The sequence below is a fragment of the Tachysurus fulvidraco genome, chromosome 1, assembly GCF_022655615.1.
Source record: "Tachysurus fulvidraco isolate hzauxx_2018 chromosome 1, HZAU_PFXX_2.0, whole genome shotgun sequence".
NCBI classification, from domain to species: domain Eukaryota; kingdom Metazoa; phylum Chordata; class Actinopteri; order Siluriformes; family Bagridae; genus Tachysurus; species Tachysurus fulvidraco.
Genome location: NC_062518.1, coordinates 8,412,496 through 8,440,106, shown reverse-complemented (window position 1 = coordinate 8,440,106; position 27,611 = coordinate 8,412,496). Strand labels below are relative to the sequence as shown.

The 27,611-nt window shown below is 39.3% G+C and overlaps 1 protein-coding gene across 1 annotated transcript in view; it reads left to right on the top strand.

Annotated features, from left to right (window-relative positions):
• Positions 1-342: 342 nt before the first annotated feature.
• The window catches only part of si:ch211-186j3.6 (neural-cadherin), a 217,331-nt gene continuing 190,062 nt past the window's right edge, over positions 343-27,611 (top strand). The window contains exon 1 of the mRNA XM_027137161.2: positions 343-1,741. Coding sequence (XP_026992962.1) covers positions 751-1,741 — 991 coding nt within the window. The 5' untranslated portion in view covers positions 343-750. The remainder of the gene's footprint in view (positions 1,742-27,611) is intronic.

Genomic DNA, 27,611 nt, shown 5'->3' with positions numbered 1-27,611 from the left:
TGTGTGTGTGTGTGTGTGTGTGTGTGTGTGTGTGTGTGTGTACATAATCATTTATTATTATTATTATTATTATTATTATTATTATTATTATTATTATTATTATTATAAAGAACGCAGTCTTGTCATTAACCAGACAGAAAAGACAGTAGCTAGAATAATAATCGGGAGAACTGACATAATGTTGGCTTTTTTGTTTTATGTTATAAATTTAATGTATTTCAGAGATATTTTACTTTACATGTATGCCTCAAATAGATAAATCTATAACGCTAAAGTTGTGTGATAGATGTGTGTACACTAGTTTTCATTTTAATTCCGCTTAAAAGAAAAAAAAGTGTTTTCAGTGTATAGCAGAAGTCGGTATATATTGAAAGTCTATATCTATAGACATCTAAAGTAAGCGGCTGTTCCCAGAGGATTCCCCGCGTTGTCTCTGTAGCCCCGCCCCCTGTGCTCGAGTCTCTGCGCTGTCCGGTAACGCGTGCTGGTCTCTCGAAACTCAGCAGCATTAACACGCGCGCGCTACAAGAGGCTGTGAGGCAGAGCGCCACCGGAGCCACCGGAGCACCGCGCAGCTGAAGCCAAAAGTTCGGCCAACGGAGTGCTGACAGAATCATAACGGATAACTGGAGGACGGGACACAATGGAAATGTTTATTAGAATGATTTCTGACTGGATTTTTTAGTATGTTTGGCATTTTAAGCGCCTTTTCGTGAGCCCGCAGAGCGCGACACGACCCCGCAAATAAACATGATTTGGGCTGTTTTTATATCCTACTGCATGACTTTTGTTTTGGGAAATAAGACAGACGAGCGGATGCCGTTTTTCCATGGGCACGTGTTTGAAAACTCCCCGCCGGGCTCGAGGGTGAACGGGCTCAGCATCCCGGGGAGGCGCATCGACGCGCAGCGCTGGTGCTCCGGCTCGGGCGCGTACCTGAAGTTACTCGGCGACGGGAGCGATGACTTTCGGGTTTTTTCGCACCGTGGACGCGGACACGTGCAGCTGAAAACCGCCACCGTGTTGGACCGAGAAGAGCGCGCGGAGTACGTTCTGGATGTGGGCCTGTGTTGCGCGAGTTGCGCTTCGGCCGATCACGTCGTGTCGCGCGTTGCGTCCGTGCGAGTAGACGTTCTTGACACGAACGACCACGAGCCAGCTTTTCGGCACGCGGATGTCAAAATAACTCTAGATGATGCCACCGCGCTCAGGTCGGTGATATACAAAGTGGCAGCAGAGGATACTGATAGCGGCAAGAACGCTGAACTAATATATTACGCGCTGCCGAGAAACGGAAGTTTCTACGTGGTGCCCAAAACGGGTGAAGTTCTTCTCGTGGACTCCATACTCGGTCTTGCGTCGCCAATAAAGTTCAGCGTCTTTGCTAGAGATCGTGGATGGCCGTCGCGCACAAGTCGCCACATGAAGGTGGAGATCAGTCCCCGCCAGTGGCCGGCCGCGTTCACACCATCCTCCCGACTCCTGAGAAAGTCTCGCGCCGTTCTGGAACCCAGCGAGCCTGTTAGCGTGAGTGTGTCTGAAGACGCAGCCATCAGCTCTGTAATCATGAACCTGAACCCGCTACGGTTTCAGTCAGCTACTTTTGAACTGCTGTACCCTGAGACGGAAAGCTCTCCAGTCACTGTTAGCAGAGAAAGCGGGGATTTGGTGATTTCGAGAAGCCTGGACCGGGAGACTGAACCTGTAGTGGAGATTACTGTTAAAGTGCAGGATAAAAGAGGTAAAGCGCACATTCAGCTGAGTCCCTTTACCCTAATCTAGATCTCTATTAACAACCTGTGTGTGCCAGTTTTTCCCCATTGCCCCTTTAATGCGCAGAACGTTCACGGAGAACTCCCTGGTGTTTAATTAAATCTCTTCCACAGCTGAATCAACTTAAACAAACTTGAATATATCAATCTGGCCCTCGTTTATGTCCAGTGGGTAATGTTTGGCCTCTTTTGGAGTCGCCTCTATGCTCTGATTTATTTGTTTAAGTGCATTGTTCTAAGTTTGATCTGATTTCTTACAATATTTCCAGCGTGAGTTGACAGAACATGAAGGGAAAACTGACAGGGTTCATCTTAGAGGTGCGATCTCAAAGTCGAAGCAGTTAGTATTCTTGCTTTGAGCAGAAGTGTGCTGTGTTCTCACGACATATTTGGGTTTCACAGGAAATACCATGCCATGTTAATTAACACTCACAGTTAAGAGCTTGTGACCTGTGAACGGAAATAAGGCAGGGGAGGAAATCAGATAAAGTCACGCAGCTGTACCTGCTGGGGTTGATTCTAATTTGTTTTCACTGGAGTGTAAGTTCACATTCCCATAAACTTCATACATTTGGTAAAAACATCCTATAAGGAAGACATCCCATTTATTGCAAAAATCCAATTTTCGATTTGATAATGATATCAGAGCTTTGAATATCAGCTATGCGATGCTGACATCCCCACAGGCCCCAGGCTGAGTCTCTGCAAAGCTTCTGTTCCTAAGTTGTGCAAAAATAAGTGAGGTGTGGTTGAAGCATAGTGCAAGACAAGCTTTTTGTTCATGTGCATGTGTCAGTTCAAATTACAACATAAAATACATCAGGGACATCATCAATTATTAATATAAGAACTGTCAAATTTACTCACAGAACTCTTCCAGCAAAAAGTTTTCAGATGCTTGAAGAAAAGTACAAATAATAATGAAAAAAAAAAGAGAAAATAAATGGAAAACATTCAGAAGAAGCAAAAAGTCAAATTTTATTCTGTCTGATCAAAAGTCTTTCTATGTTCACTCAGATTTGCTAAATACATCAGATCTGTGCATCATATCTTTTTACATGGAAGAATTTTTGATAGTTGATTTGATATTAAAATTTATATATATATATGAATGAATAGTATATATACTAAATATGTAAAATTGTACCTTGTTAACATTTTTACAGATTCGTTTTCCTCTTAATCTCAATTTTTGCATCGTATCATAGAGCAAAAATGTTTTATATTATATTACTGTACTAAACTAAAATGACTCCATATTCCCTTAATTAAAATTATAATAACTACTTAGAGTTAAATCATTGGCTATCATTGAGTCATATAATTAACATCAAACACAAGCTAATTATAATTCATTACTGAATATTATTGATCAATGAAGAACAAATTTAATTACTTATTTCTCAGGACTCCTTATTACAGCCAGTGTTAGCCTTGGCACAATATGGGGAATTTGATAGTGGCTGTTGATGACCCTCAAACATATGGGCTATGTAGCTAAAATGTTCTTAAAAAACATAAATTACATCAGTTATTATCTTAGAATCTCGGATTTGATTAGACAAAGTGTGCTCAGTCTAAACTAAATAATCCACCTCCAATGCATTTCACTTCAATTCTCTGCGGATGAAGCGTCAAATCGAAGAGCTGAAAGATATCCACCAAATAGAAATCAAGTGTAGGGAATGTTTCATTCTGTATAATCACCTGACACTTCTCTCCACTGATTTGCAGCAGGAATCTACAGTCAGAGACAGAAAGAAATCAGCCTAATTGTCGCTTCTTCAAACTAGTCATTGTTTGTTTCTTATATCCACTGGTGGTGCTGTTGCACTCTTTAACATGAAATCTGATGTGGAGGGCAAACTGTGAAACTTATACTGATATATTGTAATCTTTTATAGCTAGCCATGTTAGCCTGTTTTCACAGGGTGTCCCTGCTGCTATTCTCAGCTTGTTGCGTGTATTGTAAGTAGAATAATCGATAGCATTTTTGTACATGCTGCTAGTCATAATTTAAGATGCAATGATGGAGCCATTAAGTACGTCCTTTTATTAATCATTATGCACTTGCTTACTTAGTAGCCAGTTGAACACTGGCATGTTGACGTGTCGTGTCACAAAACAGCAATAAATTTCATAACCACTGAACCGTGTAGGAATGGGACAGACCCAGTACCTAATGCAACATGTAGTCTGAGTGTCTGAGCTTGTAGTCAGCGTGTGTTAGCTAAGTAACATCAGTCAATAATTCAGACAAGACGCTGCATCAAACAGTACAAAGTGCACTGGGCACCTCACACATCACGACTTGCTTGTTTCTCTCAGTTTACTAGTGAAGAGGTTTAGTATGTGCACAACTCATAATTACACATGGTGAATAAACCTATATTCAGTGATTGATTTCATTTTTTTTTTTTTTTTTAATAAGATCTGATTGAGCGAGAGATTCAAATAAGTATAAATTAAAAGCAACAAAGGAATAAATAAACTAACAAACAACGGAATAAATACAACCTTTAATAGTTATTTAAAAAAATAAAAGAAAATAATAATAATAATAATAATAATAATAATATTAATAACAACAACAACAACAACAACAATAATAATAATAAAAATACTAATAATAATAGAATCCGGGGGCACGGTGGCTTAGTGGTTAGCACGTTTGCCTCAATCCTCCAGGGTCGGGGGTTCTCCCCATGCCTCGGGGGTTTCCTCCGGGTACTCCGGTTTCCTCCCCCAGTCCAAAGACATGCATGGTAGGTTGATTGGTATCTCTGGAAAATTGTCCGTAGTGTGTGATTGCGTGAGTGAATGAGAGTGTGTGTGTGCCCTGCGATGGGTTGGTGCTCCATCCAGGGTGTATCCTGAGATAGGCACAGGCTCCCCGTGACCCGAGTAGTTCAGATAAAGCGGTAGAAAATGAATGAATGAATGAATCATAGAATAATAGAATCAATATGGCTATATACAGATGTCTTTTTTTTCAGCAGTTGTTTTTGTGTTATTTATTTTGTTGTAACATTCTCCAAGTACTTCACTCCTTTTCGTATAAAGGTAGATCTGAAGGTCCCCAGACATCCTGGTCGGTTTAAGCCTTTTAGAATGAAAGATTCGGCTTGACCTTCCTTCATCTGCTAGCATTAGCTGTGTAATCCCATCTCATTCACTTTCTCATTTCGTGTGGCAGCGCAGTTAGCTGGAGGAAACTGCTGATTTTCTTCACGAGAAGATAAGTGCTTTACTGTCTGGTATCTGAAAGGGCCTCAGTCAGATGGCAGTTTGTAAACTAATCGTTCATTTGGAACGACTCAATAAAGTCACGGCAAGTTGACTTCAGTTTCCACACCCAAGCAAGCACTGGTTCTGTAAGATGTTTTGTGATCTGTATAGAGTACCTGACTCTTAATTCAGGTAACTGAATTTCTTAACTCATAACTACTCATAACTTACTACTGTAACTACTGCAAATACTGTAAATTGGATTGTTCTTCGATGCGTACATTTATGTTATGTATATATTATGTTTATGATCTTTGAAACAAGTTAGTTCCCGTTATCATTTGTGTAACAACAGCTATAAATAGCAATAATTTATCTTCCTTGAAGTTAATATGACAAACAAATGTAACTTGCCATGGTACTGAGAATCCAGAAAGCCATATGTCTTTAAACTATAGCTTTATTTCTGACTGTTACAAGGCACCGAAACTGGAGACCCCTTCAACAACTGACAAAAATTTAAACCTTTTTTTTTTTTTTTTTTTTTATTCTCTGCATGTGGAGGATTCCTGTGTAGGTTGTTACAATAAAAAATGCAGAGATAACAAAGATGCACAAAGCTTGCAGCAAGCGCTACTGTCAGAGCTGCTGTTCTGTAAAGTAAATCAACACTTTTTGACGAGTCCCATTCAAGATCCAGCAGCTCTGTGGAATGAATGCTATTAGCAGTTTTAATTACAGGGTGAATGTAATGAGGTTGTAGCCGGTCTATATTTTAAAAGTCGTTGCATTTAATTTATAAATCAGGTTTAAATATCATGTTTGCTCTAGTTTTTACAGTGTGTATATTCTATCTATCTAAAGGCATGGACCAAGCGAGGTCTTCTAATCACCACTTTGTTTTAGCTAAGATCAAAGTCAGTAATTGCATGAAAAATATTAGTCTAGACGCATGATGTGTATAATGTATGCAATGTCTCATGGTCAATAAATTTTATTTTGAATTCTAAAATGAGCTGAAGGCCAGCGAAGGTTAATGATATAATTTCTTTTAATTTTATCAGAATGTAGCCATGTTGTAGTATTTGTCAACTAGTATATATGTTTGCTTATGATATTATAATGGAGTTATGGTGGCTTAGTGATTAGCACGTTTACTTCACACCTCCAGAGTTTGGGGGGTTTGATTAGTGCATCCACTCTGTGTGTATGTTTAGCTTGTTCTCTCTGTGTCTTGGGGGATTCCCCTGGGTACACTAGCTTCCCCCCCTCAGTCCAAAGACATAGATTTTAAGCTAAATGCTTTATATTGTGTGTGAATGGTTTGTATGTGTACTGTAAGTTTGCGATTGTGCCCTGTGATAGACTGGCATCCTGTCCAGGGTGTTCCGTGCCTTGTGCTCCAAGTCTCCTGGGATAGGCTCCAGGTTCCTTTACCCAGTGGTGTCCAATCTTATTCGGAAAGGGTCGGTGTGGGTGCAGGTTTTCATTCACACCAAGCAGAAGCCACACCAGAGTCTACAAAAAGCAAAGAACAACTGATTTAAACAGGTGGAATCAGGTGTGGCTTCTGCTTGGTAAGAATGAAACCAGCACCCACACTGGCCCTTTGCGGATACGATTATTAAGATAATCACTGCATTAGGATAAGCAGTGTAAAGATTGGTAGACAGATATCATAATTCATTCATTCATTCATTTATTCATTCATTTTCTACCACTTATCCGAACTTCTCGGGTCACGGGAAGCCTGTGCCTATCTCAGTTGTCATCGGGCATCAAGGCAGGATACACCCTGGACAGAGTGCCAACCCATCACAGGGAACAAACACTCTCATTCACTCACACACACACACACACACACACTACGGACGATTTTCCAGAGATGCCAATCAACCTACCATGCATGTCTTTGGACCGGGGGAGGAAACCAGAGTACCCAGAGGAAACTTTTTATTTAATTCTGTTTAAACATGCCTTTTTAACTCACTACAACGCTAAATCAATGAGAACCCTGAGCTTGTTTCTTTTCAATGAGACGGTTCCATCTGGGGTAATAGGAGACAATGACACCCGAAGTGTGTTGCTTATGTCCAGTTTATTCCGTTATTTTGTTTTGGTTGCCTTCACTGCAGAAAACCCCGCTTGACACAGATAGCATGTCGGAAATGGCGATAGGGATTTAAGTGCTGTGGTGACAATCTCAGGGTATTCTGCCATGACTTTAATCCAGAACATCGGCATAGTTTCTAACTTTCTAGTGACTTCTGTTTCGTACTCATTTTTGCTAATTTGTGGGTTAAATTTGAGCAAACACAATATACACGTACACCAAGCACTGTTAAACATGACAAAGTACCAGTGAACAGAGAGAAGAGCGAGACATACCTTCTCTCTCCACCAAAGCTACAACGCCACTACCGCTTGCAGCCGCTCAGCTCCAAATGTCACCTAAACCCGGCCCGATATCATGATATTTTGCGCATGCGCGTTATTGGTGCAGCTTTAGTTGATGTCTCTCAGCTCACGGTTAACCTCTCATCCATGGAAAGTCGCACAAACCAGAGAGAAATACACCACAGTAAATAAAATGGAAATAATTTAATGTTCCTTGGGCGGCCCGGCACCATTTGATCCACGGACCGGTACCGGTCCGCGGCCCGGGGGTTGGGGACCACTGACTTACCTGACAGAGGTTACAATGTGATAAGGCCAGGAGAACACGGGCATGTGATTTATTCAGCATGTCTTATTGCTGTTCATTATGGCCTGTCTTCTGAACGCAAGACTCACTTATGTACGTATAGCTTTATGTAGTCATCTTGTGTGTAAATATGGTTTCAGATTTTTGTTCAACGAAAGTGAAAAAAATAGTAATAAGGAAGGATTATCGGTCTAATCAGTGCATGACTCACTTCAAATACACACAAACTATATATATATATATATTCTGAAATAAACAAAAATACATTTCGATAGTGAATATACAGTGTCAGTGTATATATACTGTACATACATACATACACTGTATATTGTATTCACTATCGGAATGTATTTTGTTTATTTCAGAATTTGTGTGCATGCCTTTGTGTGTCTTTGTTTTCTTAGTAGGATCTATCTATCTATCCATCCATCCATCCATCCATCCATCCATCCATCCATCCATCCATCCATCCATCCATCCACTGAGTATACCCCCACTATAACCCACAAGGATCTCACAATACCTTAATTGCAACTGGTTCAGTATTTGAGTTCCAGTGCACATACAGTACCTGCACATCTAGTTTCCGTGTGACTGGACAATCCTGAGCTACTCATGCTACTGTACAATTGCAAACGCATACACATAAATGTAGCCCGGTAATGAATTCCAACTGTATCTTAAGTTCCTGTTAATTTTAATTGAGCTAACCTTTGTGAGTGAAACTTATTTCGATGTTTTAAATGCTTCCTTTTCTAAATAATCCCACAAGTTTTATATGGGATTGAGGTCTGGCACAGGGTTCCATTATCTACGTCAGACAAATTGTACAGGGATTTGACTCAGTGCACCCTCCAGCTGGCATCCTGGAACATGAGAGTGTTAGTGTTGAGTTCATCAGTTGAGTTCATCAACCATTTTTGAGTTTATCAAGCCATTCCCTGGCCAACAACTAACAGTCTGTTAAGTTACATTTGTTTAGGTGTGCAGCCTGCTGAAAGTATACAATAAGACTTTTATTGGTAGATAAAAGTTTTTTTTTTGTTTTTTGTTTTGTCTAGAGAAATTAAATTTACAACCAATTTAATAGGATAAGTATCCTTAATTGTTCAGTGAACCCTGTTGTAAGCACAGCAAACTGCCTTCACAAATGAATGGAATCCAGCAGACTATTATAAAGGACCTTGGAAAAAGTGGATAATAAAAGTACTATTAGGGGGGCACAGTGGCTTATTGGTTAGCACGTTCGCCTCACACCTCCAGGGTCGGGGTTCGATTCCCGCCTCCACCTTGTGTGTGCGGAGTTTGCATGTTCTCCCCGTTTCCTCCCCCGGTCCAAAGACATGCATGGTAGGTTAATTGGCATCTCTGGAAAATTGTCCGTAGTGTGTGAGTGAATGAGAGTGTGTGTGTGTGTACCCTGCGATGGGTTGGCACTCCGTCCAGGGTGTATCCTGCCTTGATGCCCGATGACGCCTGAGATAGGCACAGGCTCCCCGTGACCCGAGGTAGTTCGGTTAAAGCGGTAGAAAATGAGTGAGAGAGTGAGTAAAAGTACTATTAATGAATAATATGAAATACTTCATTTGTTCTTGATTTATTCATAAATATTCATGAAGTGTTAAAAATTAGTCGCAGTCACTGACACTACACCAGGGGCTCACATGCTTATTTTAAAGGTTTCAGGCTTAAAGCCTCAGGATATCAGGACATAGAGTATGTGCACTAGTTATAATTATATTTGTTAATATCTGTTGTCTTTCTGTAATGATTTGGCACCGCTGTTACGGTCATGTGCACGGTCATGCCAGTAAAGCTTAGTGGAATTGAATTGAATGGAACTGAATTGAATTGTCAGACTGTAAGAGAGAAAGAGAGATTGAGAGAGAGAGAGAAAGAGAGAGAGAGAAAGAGAGAGATTGAGAGAGAGAGAGAGAAAGAGAGAGAGAAAGAGAGAGAGAGAGAGAGAGAGAGAGAGAGAGAGAGAGAAGTTTTATATCCTAAACCATCGTACTCCTGGCTTTTTACCTCAGTCAGTGTGCCATTCTGTCATGTTATCTAAAGGGACACTGTGAGTGATGGGTTGCCAGTACCTCACAGTGGCACCTGTCAAAGCACTGAGTGAAAGGTGTTTATTTGCATGACTCCAGTATATGTCCAAGCAGCAGAGCCTTCAATCACCCTGGAAGGCTACAGACAGCCCGCAGCAGACAGCCTCACTCGTTTGATAAAACAGACACTGGAGTTTTCGACAAGAGAAAGGATTACTGACACAGAGCATCGGAGCTTTCATTTTAAAACCTCAGCATTTGTCCAGGGCATCAGAACAGGCATCAGTGGCACAAATCTGTTAATCTGGTTTGCACGAGCCAAAAGAATTATGGAAGCATATGGTAGGGTCTTCTGTCAGGAAAGCAAAAGCGTTAAAGTGTACTCTGTGACTGAAAGGGTCATGTGGACATGTACAGATGGAGCCGATTACACATGCTCACACACAGTAACGCAAACTTGCTTCAGCTCCCACTTACACGCTCTCACTCACAAACACTCAAACTGAATGTAGCACGAATAGACACACCAGCAGAAGCACTAACATCATGCAGCATATGTCCCAGCGTACAGTCACACCCCACAAGTCTTCTCTATCCATCTTTTTCTCTCTCTCACTGCCCATCTTTCTCTTTGTCATCTCTCTTTTATCTTTAAAAAGAGACAACATCTTGGCATTTTCCCTGCATGGAATATTGCTGCCATTGTGTGACAGTTTGCTGTGTGGGTAAACTGTTCAACACACATTATGGAAAGCCAAACATCTCCAAGGTTCCTGAGCTCAGGTTACTGTCTGTACGGAATATCACGTTCTCCAGGTTCTTTGGTTTATTCCCACCTCTATAAAAACGTCCCACCATGTGGACGAGCTACCCTAAATTTCCTCAAGTTGCAAATGACTGTGTATGTTTGTCTGTGTGGGATTCAAGGAAGACTGTAAAGAATCGTGTTATGGGTGTTTCTGGATAAGCAATGGATCCACTGTGACCTGGCCAGGATAAATCTCTTACTGTAGATTAATGGATTAATGAGTACTCTAGACAATAATGACTGGTATAAAACTAATGAAATAGCTGGACTGGATGAGTAGTTAATGAGTCAGAAAAATACAGATTGTAAGGATTAAGCCTTTGCACTAATTGTGACTGGGCATTTACATTCCACATCTCTATTTTAGAATGTTGCGCTCTGGTTGTTTTTCTGTACTCGTCCGTATAGCCGTCTCACATCCCTATGGCAGTTTTACAAAAGGAAAAACAACCTGTGATATAATGTACTTTTAAGAATAAGGTCTAGCTAAATTACCTAACAAAAAAAAGAGCTTGCAGCATCTCATCAATATAAAATTACTGAGTTTTGTTTGTTTGTGTATTCACTCGTCGGAAAAAGGTGTCATGATTTCCCAATTTGCTTCACTATTCCTATAGCGATGTATCTCATGAACTCGTGGTTCTGTTGTACTTCTGATTCTGTCCCTGTTCTGTCATTGGTTTGTTAACTGTCTGTGTTCACCTGTTTGTGTGTTAGTCCTTCTATGCAGTTCTTATCTCGGAGCAGTATAACACTTGGAGGAAAGTGATGTCCATCTGTTCCCACATCCATGAGCTACGATTGGCCAGTGTTGCTGTGATTGACAGGGAAAGAGTATGCCATTCCTCCCACCCAAAATCTACAGCCAATCTTTCCATGTTGGATTTTTGGCTATGAATGACTTATCATGAGATACAGTATTATCATTAAGTCCATGATTGTTTTTATTTATTTATTTATTGATTGTATTTTATAATTCCACATTTTGGCTTTGTCATTAGTTTCCATTCCTCATTAATGAATATGGACTATTTCACTTTTTTTTTTATCCCTTCTATGATTATGATTTCTTGTTGGATTTATTTACCCTCCCACCCAGCAGAGGTCACACTCAACAGAACTCAAACACAACTTTCAAAACTTCAGCACAACCTGCTCATTTTAGCGTTTAGAAACTTTAAAACTTTTTGCAAAGTCTTGTTATTCTGCAGCTGAATAAGTTGTATATACGGATTGTCTTCAACCCTTGGATTTGTTTTTATGACCTATCGTGTTTTAATGTTTGCCTGTCTTAAAGATTTGGATATTTGGACTGTGTTATTAATTGTATTTAAGGCGGGGGGCACGGTGGCTTAGTGGTTAGCACGTTCGCCTCACACCTCCAGGGTTGGGGGTTCGATTCCCGCCTCCGCCTTGTGTGTGTGGCGCTTGCATTTTCTCCCCGTGCCTTGGGGGTTTCATCCGGGTACTCCGGTTTCCTCCCTGGTCCAAAGACATGCATGGTAGGTTGATTGGCATCTCTGTAAAATTGTACGTAGTGTGTGATTGCGTGAGTGAATGACAGTGTGTGTGGGTGCCCTACGATGGGCTGGCACTCCGTCCAGGGTGTATTCTGCCTTGATGACACCTGGGATAGGCACAGGCTCCCCGTGACCTGAGGTAGTTCAGATAAAGCGGTAGAAAATGAATGAATGTACTGTATTTAAGGCTGTGTTACACATATAGAAATGATCAAACTGAAATTATGAGCTTAACCCTTACTTTACTGCATGTCTGTGGTTCTGATTTTTTATTTTAATTTTAATTTTTGTGAGTAAGTCTACGTTTCTTTAAAAGTGAACATATTCTTGGGCATGAAAATAATGAAAATTGTGTGAATTGTATTGGTTTTGCTGATTTTTTCCTTTAATGAAACATCACAGTATTGCAATAGCTTCGACTTAGCTGAGGAAGCTGTGCGCAAAACGCTAATCAATTACACAAAGGTGCTGCTCTGTGAGTGATGAGTGTGTATTAAAGACTTGCTGGTCTGGAGATTTGTGTGAGTGAGTGTGTAGGTTTTGAAAAATGGACAGTTTGCTTGAGAATGTGAGCAATAATATATTTGTCATTGGCGGAAAAGAAAAATTTATCTTTGTTTTTTTAGCTAAACACACACACACACTCACATTCAGCGCTAGTTTTGTGTGACAAACCCTCATCTATCTGGTGATTGGTTTCCTTGACGACCACACCTGTGACAAGGCCAGGTTGCCGTGACAAGGGCTACGTTTGTGACAGTGATGGGCAAGCAAGAACCACTGATCGATACACAGAGATAGAGAGAGAGAGAGAGAGAGAGAGAGAGAGAGAGAGAGAGAAGTGGGGGCTCATGTAACATTTAGCCAGGTCAATGCCCATCTTGCTCTTTGTCTCTCTCTCTCTCTCTCTCTCTCTCTCTCTCTCTCTCTCTCTCTCTCTCTCTCTCACACACACACACACACACACACACACACACACACACACACACACACACACAATCCATTACTGACCATTTAGCCAGCTCAATACACACACACACACACAGATTTCCCACAGTTTAGCCCACAGCCTTCACACAGTAAGTGAGGATAAAAGAAGGGATGAGTGTCTCTCTCTACCCCCTTGACTTATCTTTCTCCTCTATTATTCCTCAAGCAGCATTCAGTGGTGTTAATTGGACATTTGCGCTGCATGCCACCCTGTCTCCGTCACGTTAAACCCGTGACACATCTGACAGGCCACTGGCTGTGTAGTTATGCTATGTGTCTATGGGTGTGCAGGTGGTTCATTTGTTTTGTTTTTATCTGTGCAGATATGTAAGACGTCTGTTGCTCTGTGTTACTCTGTCAGTCTCTCTATTATGCCTTCATCTGCAATCATCTGCAGTGGAAGCGAATGAGAGTAGCCATCAATAATCCTTGGCTGGATTAATTATCCAAAAATGTTGTGTGCGTGTGAGAGAGATAGAGAAACAACAGAGGTGTGAAAGATCTGTGCAGACTAACAGTGTCAATTTCTCCTTCCCACAAATCCCCAATCTACAGTAACTCTCAGAAATGATTTGGTGATTTGTCTTTTATCACATTTATTATTAATTAGGAAAGAATACCTTGCATTATGAACTAAATACAGTATCTTTTTTTCTCATTATTACCTCTTTTTCTGACATTACCTTCTCCCTCACCTTATCTGTCTCATGCGTTCCTCTTTGGCTGATAGATTGTTTCATCACGCTGTCAGATGTTGCCCTTTTGGCATGTCGTTCAGTTTCTGATCTCTTTCCCTCCTCTGCCTTTTTTTTTTTTCCTGCAGCTCTTTTTTCCCTCCTCCTGATTAGTTTATATTCAGTCTGGCTGCCTGTGAAATAGGACATGGCCAGTGTGTTGGCCAAGCGTTCTAATGGCCAGACTTAATCAAACAGACAAACAGGAGCGATGGAAGGCAGGCTGTGACCTTTCCAACATGGCATCCTTGCCTCAGCTTTTCAGGAAGATAGCAGCGAGCCTGCTCCTCTGTTAATAATGCAGATAAATGTGTGTGTGTGTGTGTGAGTTTGTGTGTGTGTGTGTGTGTGTGTGTGTGTGTGTGTGTGTGTGTGTGTGTGTGTGTGTGAGTTTGTGTGTGTGTGTCTGAGTGTGTATGTTTGTGTGAGTTCAGTGCCATTTTCTAGCTGCACCTAATGGGCCGTATGGCCGTGAGTAGTTGTAGCTTGTGGTAAGTGGGTGCACATGCACACACACACACACACACACACACACACACACACACACACACACACACACACACGCACACATCCTCCCTTCTTTGTTACAGTAGAGTGGTGAGTAATGTGGCTTTTTCCACCATTCGGAATTAGCGCTCAACCTCTTTGTCTGAGCCACTATGGCTAATGGCTGTCCCATGACATTCATCATGTAAAGACCCTGTGTGTTGTGTGGTGATTTGATGGGTTCAGAATTTCCCCTGACAGATTGGTCTGGGATCGAGCACTTGAAAGCTCTGGCTGAAAACGATACGACATTAGGAGCAAAACAGCTTTTTGGATTGCACATTTGCAGATCCATCACAGACAATATACCATTCTGAAAAGTGTGTGTGTGTGTGTGTGTGTGTGTGTGTGTGTGTGTGTGTGTGTGTGTGTGTGTGTGAACGCATATGGCTGAGAGTTTGTCTTAAGTGTGTATGAATACTTTTTCTGTATAATAATGCTATGGTGAAATACAGACATGCAGCTTTAGTAAGTCATCTTATTGCCTAGAAAAACACCTGTGGCCTCCTTTTCCAAATTCTAACACCTCTCTCTCTCTCTCTCTCTCTCTCTCTCTCTCTCTCTCGCTTCCTTTCTCTCTCATCTCTGCCTTTACAATATCTTTATCTTTACCCTCTCTATTTCTCACTCTCAAGTCCCTCTTTTCCCCTCATACCCCAACATATTTACTCTTTCTTTGCATCTTTTCTGATCTTCGTACAATTTATTTCAAACAAGAATTTTTGGTTGCATTTTGAAGACAGGAACAAGAGAATAAATGAGTGGGTCCTTTAGTTCAGCAATATAAAATGTTCAAATCGTGTCCCGAGTTTTAAGCATTTTCTTGACATTTGTACAGTTATTTGCTTGCACTGCACCACAAACAGGACTCACATCCTGCACATACTCACAAACTACAAACCAACAACTAAGTAATGCAGCTCAAATCAAAAACTAAACAAGGTTATTGGTAGTCTGTTCATGTGCAAGTGATGTAATTACACTTCCCATAATGCAATTCTACTCATTGATCAGAGATTTTTAATGTATTACATGTGTATGTTGTGGGAGTTTTGCGATTCCACTTGTCATGTGGATTAACGTACTTGACGTCAGTAAAATGCCCGATTTGCAATTCTCGCCCAAGCCTAGTGTTTTGATATGTCTGTGTTCCACTAGTTTGTGGTTACAATGTGCATGTGAAGTCAGGTGACCCTTAATGCAATTCTGCACACTGAGTCGAGGGTATTGTCATCCGCCATAATGCAATTCTCCTCATTGCGCTGATCGGTTTGATGTATGACATGGCTGCAGTAGTTTGGTTATTGCACTCGGTTTATGGCCTGTTGGGTACTGCTACTGATTTCTCAAGGAGTGTGTGTGGTTGGAATTTGATTGGGAATTTCACAACACGTACACAAGAAAAGTAATCGCATAAAACCTCTGAGAGTTCTGACCGCTTTGAGGTATGCTTGTGAGTCAAAAAGTTCTCTATGGTGATAGGAAACCTAAAGTGTCTATCTTGGCTCCTCTATAAACATTTTGCATTAGTGTGTAATGTGAAAACTGACAGGAAATTACACAACGTATGTGAGAGATCGGTTTACAAATGGGATTTCTGGGACTGGAGTTAGGATGGGGTTCCCAAATTTCCCATATTTATATTTTGTCTGGAATAATGCAATTTTCACGGATACACCCAGCAAAGATTATTGGCAAATTGTACATGCCTAAAAACGTACCAGAGGATATGTGATATGAGCATGCCGGCAGTTTCAGCTGCGACACCTGTGTTTCATCCCCCATTCATTCTCTGTAGGACAAAATTTACAGAAGTAAAAAAAAACACACGTGCCTCAGTTGGGCCACATGTACTGAGGTATATTTCATAGCCTTGGGGCAAAAACTGAAAAAGTCGAACAAATCGAAAAAAGAATCAAAAAAGTGTCTGGAAACAAGAAGAAGAAGAAAAAGAAGTGACACAAACTGTGACATGTTGATGCATTGCATAGAAGTGCCACTAACAAACAAATTGGGAATCTGTAGATCAAAAAAAGAAAGATAGCAAAGCACACAATGGACTAAACACAGCAGAGTGATCCACAACAAAAACCTGGCAAAGAGACCGAGAAAACAAAGAACTTAAACAGAGACGCTAATTAAGCGAAACACAACCCAGGTGTGAACAGTGAGGAAATTGACGGGTAATGTGATTTACTGCAGCTGACGGAAGCTGCTGTGACGTGACCTTCATATATAACATTTGCATTCTCTTATTTACCAAATCTCTTTTTGAGAAGGATACCAACGTTTCGACCGGATTTTCTTGAGTAAATGCTCCTGCGAAAGATTTGCGAATAAATGTATCTGTGAATTCAGCTTTATAAACGAGACACAATGTCACCAGAGATGTTCAATTCAAGACCATGAAAAAAAAAAAACTATGACATGGTCAAGATATACAAAAAAAGAGAATATTAGCATGCTCACTTCTTTTTAAAATAAATGTAATTTTTTTTCTAACCTAACATCTACAGTTCTGTCAAGTACACAGCTCACATTTTCTTTCACTAGCCAGAGGTTTAGTTCCAAAACCATGAACTATTTTTTATCACAACACTGTCCACTGTACAGCTTTTACCATCGCTACCTTAACCACTATTCTGATTCCTCATCAGCTTAAGTGAAGCTTTTTAGTTGCCCCTTGGAGCGATCAAGTGAACATAAAGTGTTCTGACATTATCCAAGAGAAATTTTTAATTTATTCAATTATAGCACAAATTTTCATTGCATGAACTGCAAAACTAAATCCAGAAAAAAATCCAAAAATCCCCCAAAAAAAAAATTCTGAAAAAGTCAGACCAAATGACAGCCAAGATCAAAACATTGCCATGTGCACAACGTTCATTATTTGCTTCCGGATACTAAGGGAAAGTATAGCAAATGTTAATCTTTCCTGTAGGCACATCATTTGACATTCAAGGAAGTGATTTATAACGATCTATTAGAACATACCTTCTAGCAATAAGCTAAGTTCAGAGCTAGAATTTGATGTAGTAACTGTGAATTTTTAAATTTTGCGACGTTTAACGACAGGAAAATGTATGTTGCTTATTAGAAATGTAAATATTTTTGGATCAGGTAGCTGACAAAGATAGTTATACCAAGCTGAACCTTTGAAGAAATGTATCTTTGCAGTCGGTAGCCAGCTCCAAACGGGCAGAGCTAGCGTGTTAACACGTGACAGCATACTCCAGTAAAAGATGATATTATCGTTCCTTATCCTAACCCTAACCCTAACTCATCCTATATGAAGCCCATTAAGATTTAGTCCCAGCTGTTTGGAGCTGGATCTGCACTGTAAAGATACAAAATTGGGATTTTCAATCCATTTTTATCTCATGAAGTCATTGAATTTGTAAGCTGCACATAATTAGAGCATGAAGATGAGAATAGACCAGATGCACAGATTTTGCAGTTTTTACTAGCACTTATGTTTCATGATGTGTGGGTGCCCAGGAAGTGTCATTTTTGGGAATAAGCACAACTTTATTATCGAAACAAATTTGCCCAGCTTTAGACCATAACTAATTACAGTAGAGTGACGCTGAATACTAGTTCCACACAACAAATAGCATCTACATGCATTGGCTTACATATTTTGATAATTTTGTACAATTAGCTTATCGGATTATTATATGCAGTACATCAGTGCCTTATCTAGAGCAGAGCATGAAAACATTTACGTATTTTTTTTCCCTTTACAATATTATAAACCTCTTTCCTTGTTCTTATCGCAAGAAAGATTCTGTATAAAGCACGGCATTTCTGCATTCTCCTGGAATTGGTATAAGCTTTAGCATTACTTACGGTTCAGCAATGCTATTCTTTAAGTCAACACTGCATTAGAGTCATATGGCCACATTTCAGTAGTTCCAGTATAATTGAAAAAAAGGTGTTCATGAAGGTTTGAAAAAAGAAAGAAAAGAAAATGCATCTGCTTGATGAAAGCGTGAAATGGCTTTGTAGGATAAGATGCACTTGTAAGGGAAAAAAATCCATTTTGTGGGTTTTGGGTTTGACGTTTGTCTAGGATGTAGAAGCCCTATGGAAACTCCAACCTGCCTCTTTTAAACTGAAATCATTAAACACTAAATACCAGATTTTAATAGATACATACCCTTGTGTCTAGATACAGTAAAATACAGTAAGTATCCTGTAACATTTGCAGAAAGGTTTTAAAATTACGCTCTCACCACAATCCAAATATACCAACGTGGATCCTCTCGCTCTATGGATCTGAATCGTTCAGACCGATGTTCTACTAACTTTTGCATCTTTTGTGCTTCTGACTCACTGTCAGCTTTTTTTGGATGGTCCCACATGGATAACGTAAAGATCTGTACTTCTCAAAAAATCAGTTTATAATCAAGACAACCCCTTGCTTCTAAACATGTCATAGGTTTGTACCTCCTGCTGAACTCATCCTAGGACTTCTGTTCACAATGTGCTCATTCTGAACTTCCTTGTAACATGGGGTACTGTTTAACTTTATAGCATAGAGTTGTAAAAGATGAACAACTCTGGTGTCACATCAGAAGAGAACGGGTGGGTCGTCTAAAGGTTTCTTCCTCGTGTCATCTCGACACCCTGCTCGACACATCGCTCGGTATAGATCCAGATCTAGACCCGTACTGTAAAGCCGGTATGTGACAATGCCTTTTGTCCTCGTTAAATGCGCTCTGTAAATCAAATCGAATCGAATTAAATGTAATAATGTGTCATGTATTGTGTTAAAAATAACTGTTATGAAGCTTCTTAAATCTATAACTTAAGTGCAAATATATGGCTTTTGAAAAAAGCTAAATTCTTAAGGAAAGATCTGTTTTTTGCACACCTCCTTGCTAAAGGGCCATAATTCTTTTATATGTATGTGGTATGATGTTAAAAAACAATCAAACAACCTCTGTGGCCAAATTCTGATAAACACCCAAAAATAACAAAATCAGGTTTTGCACAGAATAGGATTTTTCTCCCTCAATTCAGTTTGTAATCACATACCAGCTGTCAGTATACCCACAATGCTCCTGTGCTGCAGACGGAACCCATTTTTAAATACGACTTTCCGGACTATAGCTATACAGTAGCTGAACTTTACTTGAAACATATTTCAGTTCAGAAGTTTTACAGAAGTATATATATCATCGGAAATGTCAAAAGCGTCCTGTGTGAAGGGTTTTCACAGGCTTCCACACATGGATCACTTCTCCTCTGAATGTTCTGCTGTATAATATAGTTTAACACAAGCCACTTGAATATGAAAAATCTTCCTTTTTCTGAAATGGTTTTCACAGTGTCATGCACTGCCTGTGTTTGCTACTGAGCGGTCTTGAAACAGCCAGTGCAGATGAAATGATCTTTGTGTAGGAAGCGCTCAGGGGAATTGAGCTGTCCTGAGCAGGCTTGAAACTAATGGGACATGAGGATTTTGTTTATGAAATCATTGCAGTGTATTATCAGCCAGGGGACAGGAGGGTTGTAGCTAGGAACCTTCACTGTCAACGGAAGGAGACGGGGCTTCTGGCATATCTTTCTGTCTCTTTCTCATCCCACTCTCTCATCTCCTCGCTTTAATGTTGTTCTTTATTTTGAATAAAACAATATATTTATCTCACGTATTTCATCCTACGCCTGGATTTCAATTAAAAAAAAAATCTGTTTTGGTTTTGTCTGCTTCGTTGCACATTCTACACCCTCACAAATCAATTCTCTGTTTTTTAATTTATTCTCTCCTTTTTTATCAGACTCAAATATATTGTTTTTTTCCCTTAGCATTTTATTAGACAGGATCAACACCATAATCTATCTCACTCTTAGGCAGAAGGAAGACTATGTAAGTGATATGTAAATGAGGCTAGAGATTACTCTGGCTATTGAGTGTGACCCTGGAGCATTGTGTAAGTGTCCCAGCATGCGTCTTATTTTCTTGCTCGTGTCACCCTCCTGCAACAGACCAAACTTTTTCATGATGAGGTCGAGATCTCGGGCTAATACGAGTCAGTGCAACGTGTTCATCTACACAAAAAGCCTAACCAATTGTGTCAGCTATGGAGATCTGTTGAATGCTCAATATGCGTGTTGTTTTTTCCAAAGATGCACTAAATTTGCGACAATGCAAAAGGCAGTATAATAAATTTTAGACATTCTATGCATTTTCTTCGGTTTTCTTAGTTTTTGCACTAAATATTAGACCACAGAGGATGTTTGCCTACAATGGGTGGCAATCCAACCAGGGTGTCCCCTGCCTTGTGCCCCGAGTCTCCTATGGTAGATTCAAGGTTCCTGTGACCATGTGTAGGGTAAATGGTGCAGAAGATGGATGGATGGATGGATGGATGGATGGATGGATGGATAGATAGATAGATAGATAGATAGATAGATAGATAGATAGATAGATAGATAGATGGATAGATAGATAGATAGATAGATAGATAGATGGATAGATGGATGATTTAATTATTTTAAGCAACATTTATTTCCATCAGTTCCCTGTAATGAAAATGTCCCTGAGCATTAAACATTTCTATTTAAAAGTAAAATACATGGTGTAGTCAGTGTCAGTACTATAGATTCCTTTAGTGCCTGCAGCGGGTTTTATTAACTTTAAAGGCAATGCGTGGAAAAATGAATATGACAGAAGAGCAGGCATTAAATATGTGGAATTCATTTATTTGAAGAGGAAATACATTTTGTATTACATGTTGCTGATGCTACAGTAGGCACATCCTTTAAACTTACTTTTTTTTCACATTTAGTTGTGATACAAGCCGAACCTAAAATGCATTTAACTGGGATTAAATATTAATATAGCTCATAATACTGAAGAAGAAAGGAAACCTATATAGCAAAACTATAGCGACCTGCAGGAGCAGCAGAAAAGAGTTTAGTATTTATTCGAAGTTGGTGAAGAATGTCAAAATAATGATAAGCATGCATAATCAATTACATTCACACATCCAAATGAGCATTTTTATATTTAAAATATACATAATAAAGACATAGTCCTAATGCTTAACTATTCCACTCTACTCCATTGAATACACCAGTCCACAGTCTAGTGTTTCACCGAATCATGGAACTCATTTAAAATCATTTTTAGACAGTCGTCATATGTGGAAAAAGTTGAACTGTTTGTCTTTTGTCCCAGAAATAAACCAACCAAATACTACATTGCTCTGCAGAGAATAATCGTTATGACATTTCATCAAATAAGAACCGCTAAGTTGTCCCCAGACATTCAAAACAACTCCAAGAAATCAAGATGAGTCACCTTCAGTAAAATTGTCTCCAAAACAAACAGAGCGTTAGATAAAAGTCCAGCATTTACTGAACATTGTGTTTGTTCAGACGTTAATTAGTCACACTCAGAAATTCACATTAATTTAGTCCCTGGGCCTCAGATAAATCATCTGATGTTTCGCATAGGCTAAATGTCTCATCTGTAGCTGCTTATTACCAATCAGTTAAGTGCAAAAGACATGAATGCTTAGGACTGGAGATAAAATGTAATTCACCACTAATATATAACGGTGCTGGCGAGAGCTGTTAGCTTTTCCAAAGCTTTGCAAATATTAGAGTATGTGGATATATGCGGATTTATTTAGTTCAGGAAAAATATCGGAATTCCGGTTTTGTCTTAAATCACTATGGCCTTGATCGGCTGGATGTGATTTGTGTTTCGTGTATTTTGGGTTTTGCTGTGTTGTTTGGATTGTTAGGGATTCGACAGCACGGAGCTCTCTGAGATGTGACATCAGAATTAATGTTAGATCAGGAGACGGCGCCTTTCCCCCCAGCCAATTTTTCACATATGGCACATTTTTTCTCCAAAAAGTACTGGAAAAAAAAATCTTAACAAGTTACAATATTTTAAAAATGAACAAATGCACCTAATCTGTCTCATTATATTACTGAGCCTATTCAAGATTTATTCTTTTACTTGTATGAAAGTGTCTTGTTCAATTGGAAGATATTTTTGCTCAATTAAAGTGGATATTTCAGGACAATTTAATGCTTGAAATTAGGATATTATATCAGATAATCTTATTTACATTTACTCCGTATATCCTCACTTGAAAAATCAAACTTTTTTGCAATCCTTTTTTTTTAATGCATTAAAGCTGTAAGAACAGAACTTTCAACTTCTGTCTTTCGTCTGTAATGATCCCTCTGGAATATGAAGCCCTGGGCTAATAATTTATCTTCTATTGTTCAGTTTGATAACATGAGTCAGAATAAGGCGGGCCTTTCCACAAAACATTTTCTCCTTCTGTTTCTTTTTTCACTGCTTGTCTGCATCGCCTCCTTTCTTTTGTTCATCATGTTTGTAGTTTGTTGCCTTTCCACCACTCAACTCTCTTCACTTAATCAGCTGAACATCTGAAGAAGTTTCCTTCCATGTCTTAATCTCTTCTTCTTATGAAATCTCTATCATTTGCGACAAGTCTGTTCTTTTCCAGACCTTATTTCTTTAGCTCATCTTGAAAGCTTCCAATTTCCTTGCAGCCTTTCTTCGTTATGTTCTGAGCTGATCTTGCTTCTGTTTACTCTTCCACGTTTTGAACTTGCACTTCACAAACAGAAATAGTGGTCTAAACAATATGGAGTAGAAAACAAGTAAGTAGTTGATGGAACACTACATGTTTGTATATTTCATATTTACTGATCTAAAACTCAGGATGTTGTAGCATAGTGGTTAAGGTGTTTGACTACTGATTGGAAGGTGGGCCCCCGAGCCCGGCCCTTAAACCTCAATTGCTCAGTTGTATAAACTGAGATAAAATGTAAGTCGTTCTGGATAAGAGCGTCTGCCAAATGCTGCGATTGTAAATGTAAGTGTGATGCGATCAATGAGCTTTCTTGCTCGTGAAAAAGTCCTGAAAATTCACACACACACACACACACACACACACACACACACACACACACACACACACACACACACACACACACACACACACACTGTTACTTTTGCTTTTCTTTGGGATTGAACCAGACAAGCTAGCCTTGAGCCTTGCGCTTCCATGGACATGTTGCTGATTCATTGCTTGCCCCCTATTTCCACAATTATTGGCAAATATTAAACACTGCATACTAGGAACACCCCAGAAGATCTGCTGCTTTGGAGATGCTCTGACACAGTCATCTAGCCAACACAATTCAGTCAAAGTCAAAATCGTTCAGATCCAAACTCTCATCCACTTTTCCTGCTTGCAGCACACTAACTTTGAGAACTGACAGTTTACTTGTTGCCTAATATATCCAACGATTTGAGAGGAGTCATACGATAATAAATGTTATTGACGTCACCTATCAGTCCTTTTAATGTTATGGTGTTATAGCTAATTGGTGTATGTTGGACAAGTGGACAAGTTTGAAGCCCCTGGGTTATGATATTTCTAAATAAATAAATAAATAAATAAATAAATAAATAAATAACTGTTTGTTGACAAACTAGCATTCTTTGCTAAGAATGAAAATGAATCACAATTCAGTTTTGAAAAACGTGCACAGAGCTACTACTTAAATTACTTAAATATAATAAGCATAAAATAAGCCTGGGAGTAGTCTAGAATAAAATAAACTTGTATCTCTAAAAATATATCACAAATATATCGTTTTAGAAGACAAGCACCTCATAGACCTGGCTTGTAACACCGACTCCTACATTCACTCAGGCTGAATACTCTCCACAAGGGGATCACATTCAAGGACTTCATAACAGGTCCTGTCTAGGCTTTAATTCCATAATTCATGGAAAATATCTCTGCTACACACGCACCAGAAAAAAATGCCTACGCAGTGTCACTTTGTCATTAGGGCAAATTGGTTAGCTCAACAAAGCGGGGGTGGAGAGTAATAAGCTTTCTAAAAATGACAAATTGTTCTGTTGATCATCTATCTAAACAGCTGCTAAAAAGCACCCTGCCAGCATGCTAATTTGATTTAACAATCTGGTCATTACCCTGAAATGGTAATGTCAAAGCTTGCAACAATATCAATATCAGGTCAGCATAAAGTTTTTGTTGCAATCACATCATGCTTTTATTTCTTTTAGTCTCAGGAACAACTTTTAATCCTCGATATAGATGTTTTAAAAGTCAACAGCGCTTCATCCTAATTGCGGATCAAACTACAAATTTATTTTTAAAACTAATCTCTAACCGTACCAAACCTCAAACGGCCTAACACATATTAAAAACATTAGCAACAGCGAATGTGCTGTTAAAGAGAATCTAACCACAATTAACCAGAACTACACGCCAGAGCCTGTTTTACTACCTGTATAAAGTCCCAGTTAAAATGAAAACACATATTCTCAGACACTTCTCCACTGGAAAGTCATTCACATTCTTTTGTTCGAGAACTGTCAATGGTTTTTTTACTTTTTTTTTTTTTTTCAGGTTGGCATGTTCACAAGAGACGCTCTGAATTTAATTCCACTAAACAGGGACAGTCACCCCATTCACACCACCTTATTTAAATCTAGAAAGTCACCCCCACAAAGAGACATTAATCTTAGCCTGAGACAGATACAGGTTTCTTCTATATCTATCATATCACATAAATCTATCTACTCAACTCTCCTGAGACCTCCTTCTTACTGACATTAAAGTCTACTGGAATTTGAAGTACATTCCCTCTGACATGCAGCCACAACCACTCAGTAAACTACGGCATGCGACCGACCATGATGGAAACATTAAGACCGAGTACTTTATAGGATCTAACACTAATTCAGCAGCTTAATCTGGCTTCTAGTTTTAACATGTATGTGCTGTAAGCACTTTTAGCAAAACATTCTGCCATAACTTGAAATGTAACATTAAAAAAAAATTAATATTATTTTATTTCATTCAAAATGTTAATTTAACATTTTGCAACATACAATTATATCAGCTAGAAATGGGACAAAATCCCCAAAACATGTGCTAACCACTAAGCCACACATCTGTTCAACCTAATTAAAAAAATTAAAAAATAAATATTAAATAACTAAAATAAATACACACATAAATAAAGACAATTTGGAAAAATTCTTAAACAAAGTCAAGAAAAGGAGCAAAGAAACCAGATATTGGTTAAATTGAAACATGTTGCACCATGTTATTTATTAATTAATTAATTAATTAATTTATTTATTTATTTATTGTTAAGCCTTTTTCTCTTTCAGTTATGTTGTATAGTTTTAGAAATGAGTGAGAGAAATGGCTACACAATGCAGCTGTCATATATTAACCCAGAGTTTGTCAGAAAAGAATCTGGTCATGTGAGCGAGCGGAATCTGAAAACATTTGATTCTGTGTTTTATTAAGATTCTGGCACTGAGTTTGTACTGTGAACCAAATTCAATCTTAGCCAGCATCATTACACGTCTGACAAAGTGATGGACACCGTTTCAGTCTGACAGTACCGGAAAAAAAAAAGATGGTGCTTCTTGTGCACAGTATTTACTACTGTATGTGTAGAATGTGCAGCTGAACAAAGATCTATAGACAACATTTATTGTAAATTATTGCACGATGGTGACTTGGAGGAAAGTGGATGCCCTGTGGCCTATACTATACTGTATAATGCTCACGAGTAATTGGTAAATTGGACTTGAGGGGGTGGAGTTGGTGGGGGGTCGAATCCCTTTTCCAATGCCTGACCATTTTAGGGTTGGAGTCAGGCCTTTTGTTGATGGGGTAAAAGTTTCAGACAAATGGCAAACCTGCACAGCCAGCTAACATTTAATAAAAAGTAAGTGTGCCACATATCACATTATTATACAGTATTCTACACAATTGTATAGTATAAATAATGTGAGTAGTGTGGCACATTCACACTGAAAATTCCAACAAAATGACACGCACTTACTGTAAGTACCTAAATGTTGCACTTCTTAAACCAGAAACACAACGTGTGGAATGTTCGACACTTGTGGCTTGGCTTATGTAGTGGAAAAAAGAGGCAGGGCTACAGTACCAGGCACTGACACTGGATGAGAGCCAATATTTCAAGATGGTCAACGACAGTCTTGTAGGCTATACATCTTAAAAATGTCTTTTAAATTAGCCCACGTTGTGTGATTTATTTTTCAACATTTGAAAAAAAATGACTGTATTCTGCTAAAGCAAGAGACATCTCATTACATATGCATTGCATTTTTTCATTTGCTGTATAACATCAAAACCTTCACATTATCTGTCGTAGCACAGGGAAAGATTTTGGAGCAGTTTCCCTTGTCCTTGTTTTATAATAATTAGCAGTTCATTGCCCGTTATAGCTGGGGTCTAGAAAAAGTGCAGTTCAAAGGCAATTGATGAACAAGTCTGAGCTGTGGTTCCTCATTAGCATCGGCTCGTCTCTTAGTTAGCACCATGTGTTCTTTGTGTTTTGAACAGTTGGGTGGCTGTGATCTTTAAGAGGTCTGCTAATCCAACAAATCAAAAGAATGTTGTGGGAGTGAAAGGGATCACAGGTAAGTGGTGTATATGTCTAGTCTTACGAGGACAGTTTCAGACCTGAATGTTTTGGCTTTGTATATGTGACTCTTCCAGTTCTGTGGATATGAGCTATTAAATTAGCTGTATATAAATCGTGTTATATTAATAACTCCCCTCCCTCCCCAATTCCCCAATCCTCCAAGTCCCATTCCTCCCAATACCAATTTTACTTTTCCTTTTAATGTTTTTTTTTTTTTTTTACTGTCAATTAATTACACACGCTGCATTGAGAGAATGTTGGGTGATTAGGATGTGTGTAGCTGTCACATGAGCCTTTGTACAGGTCCAGCAAGCCAATTAGCCGCTGCTGATAATTAGCATCCCGGCTGGATGCGCACATCAGGTGGTGTGAATGAGGACAAGCTGTGGGTTGGAACCCTATCACATTTTCTTCTCTGGGGAACGACAGATCACAGCATGCATCTTTCTATTCCTTTACATTTCCCCTCAGCATGTCACCGGCTGCAGTGATCAGTGGTGGGTTAAGGCGATGCTTAGCTAACCACATCAGTGGCTTCAACAGGACAGTGAACACAAAAATGTTTAATGACCACATCCCTGTCACATGATTTTTCTGCTCCTTGCCGGCTCTGGGCCAACTATGTAGGGCTGACGAATCTCTTTGCTGTTACAGAGGCTACAGCAGTACAGCAGCTCATGTCACACTGAGGTGTATTACTTTATTAGTTATTAGACCACATGTTCTGCAGGTCACTTTTAAACACATGCAT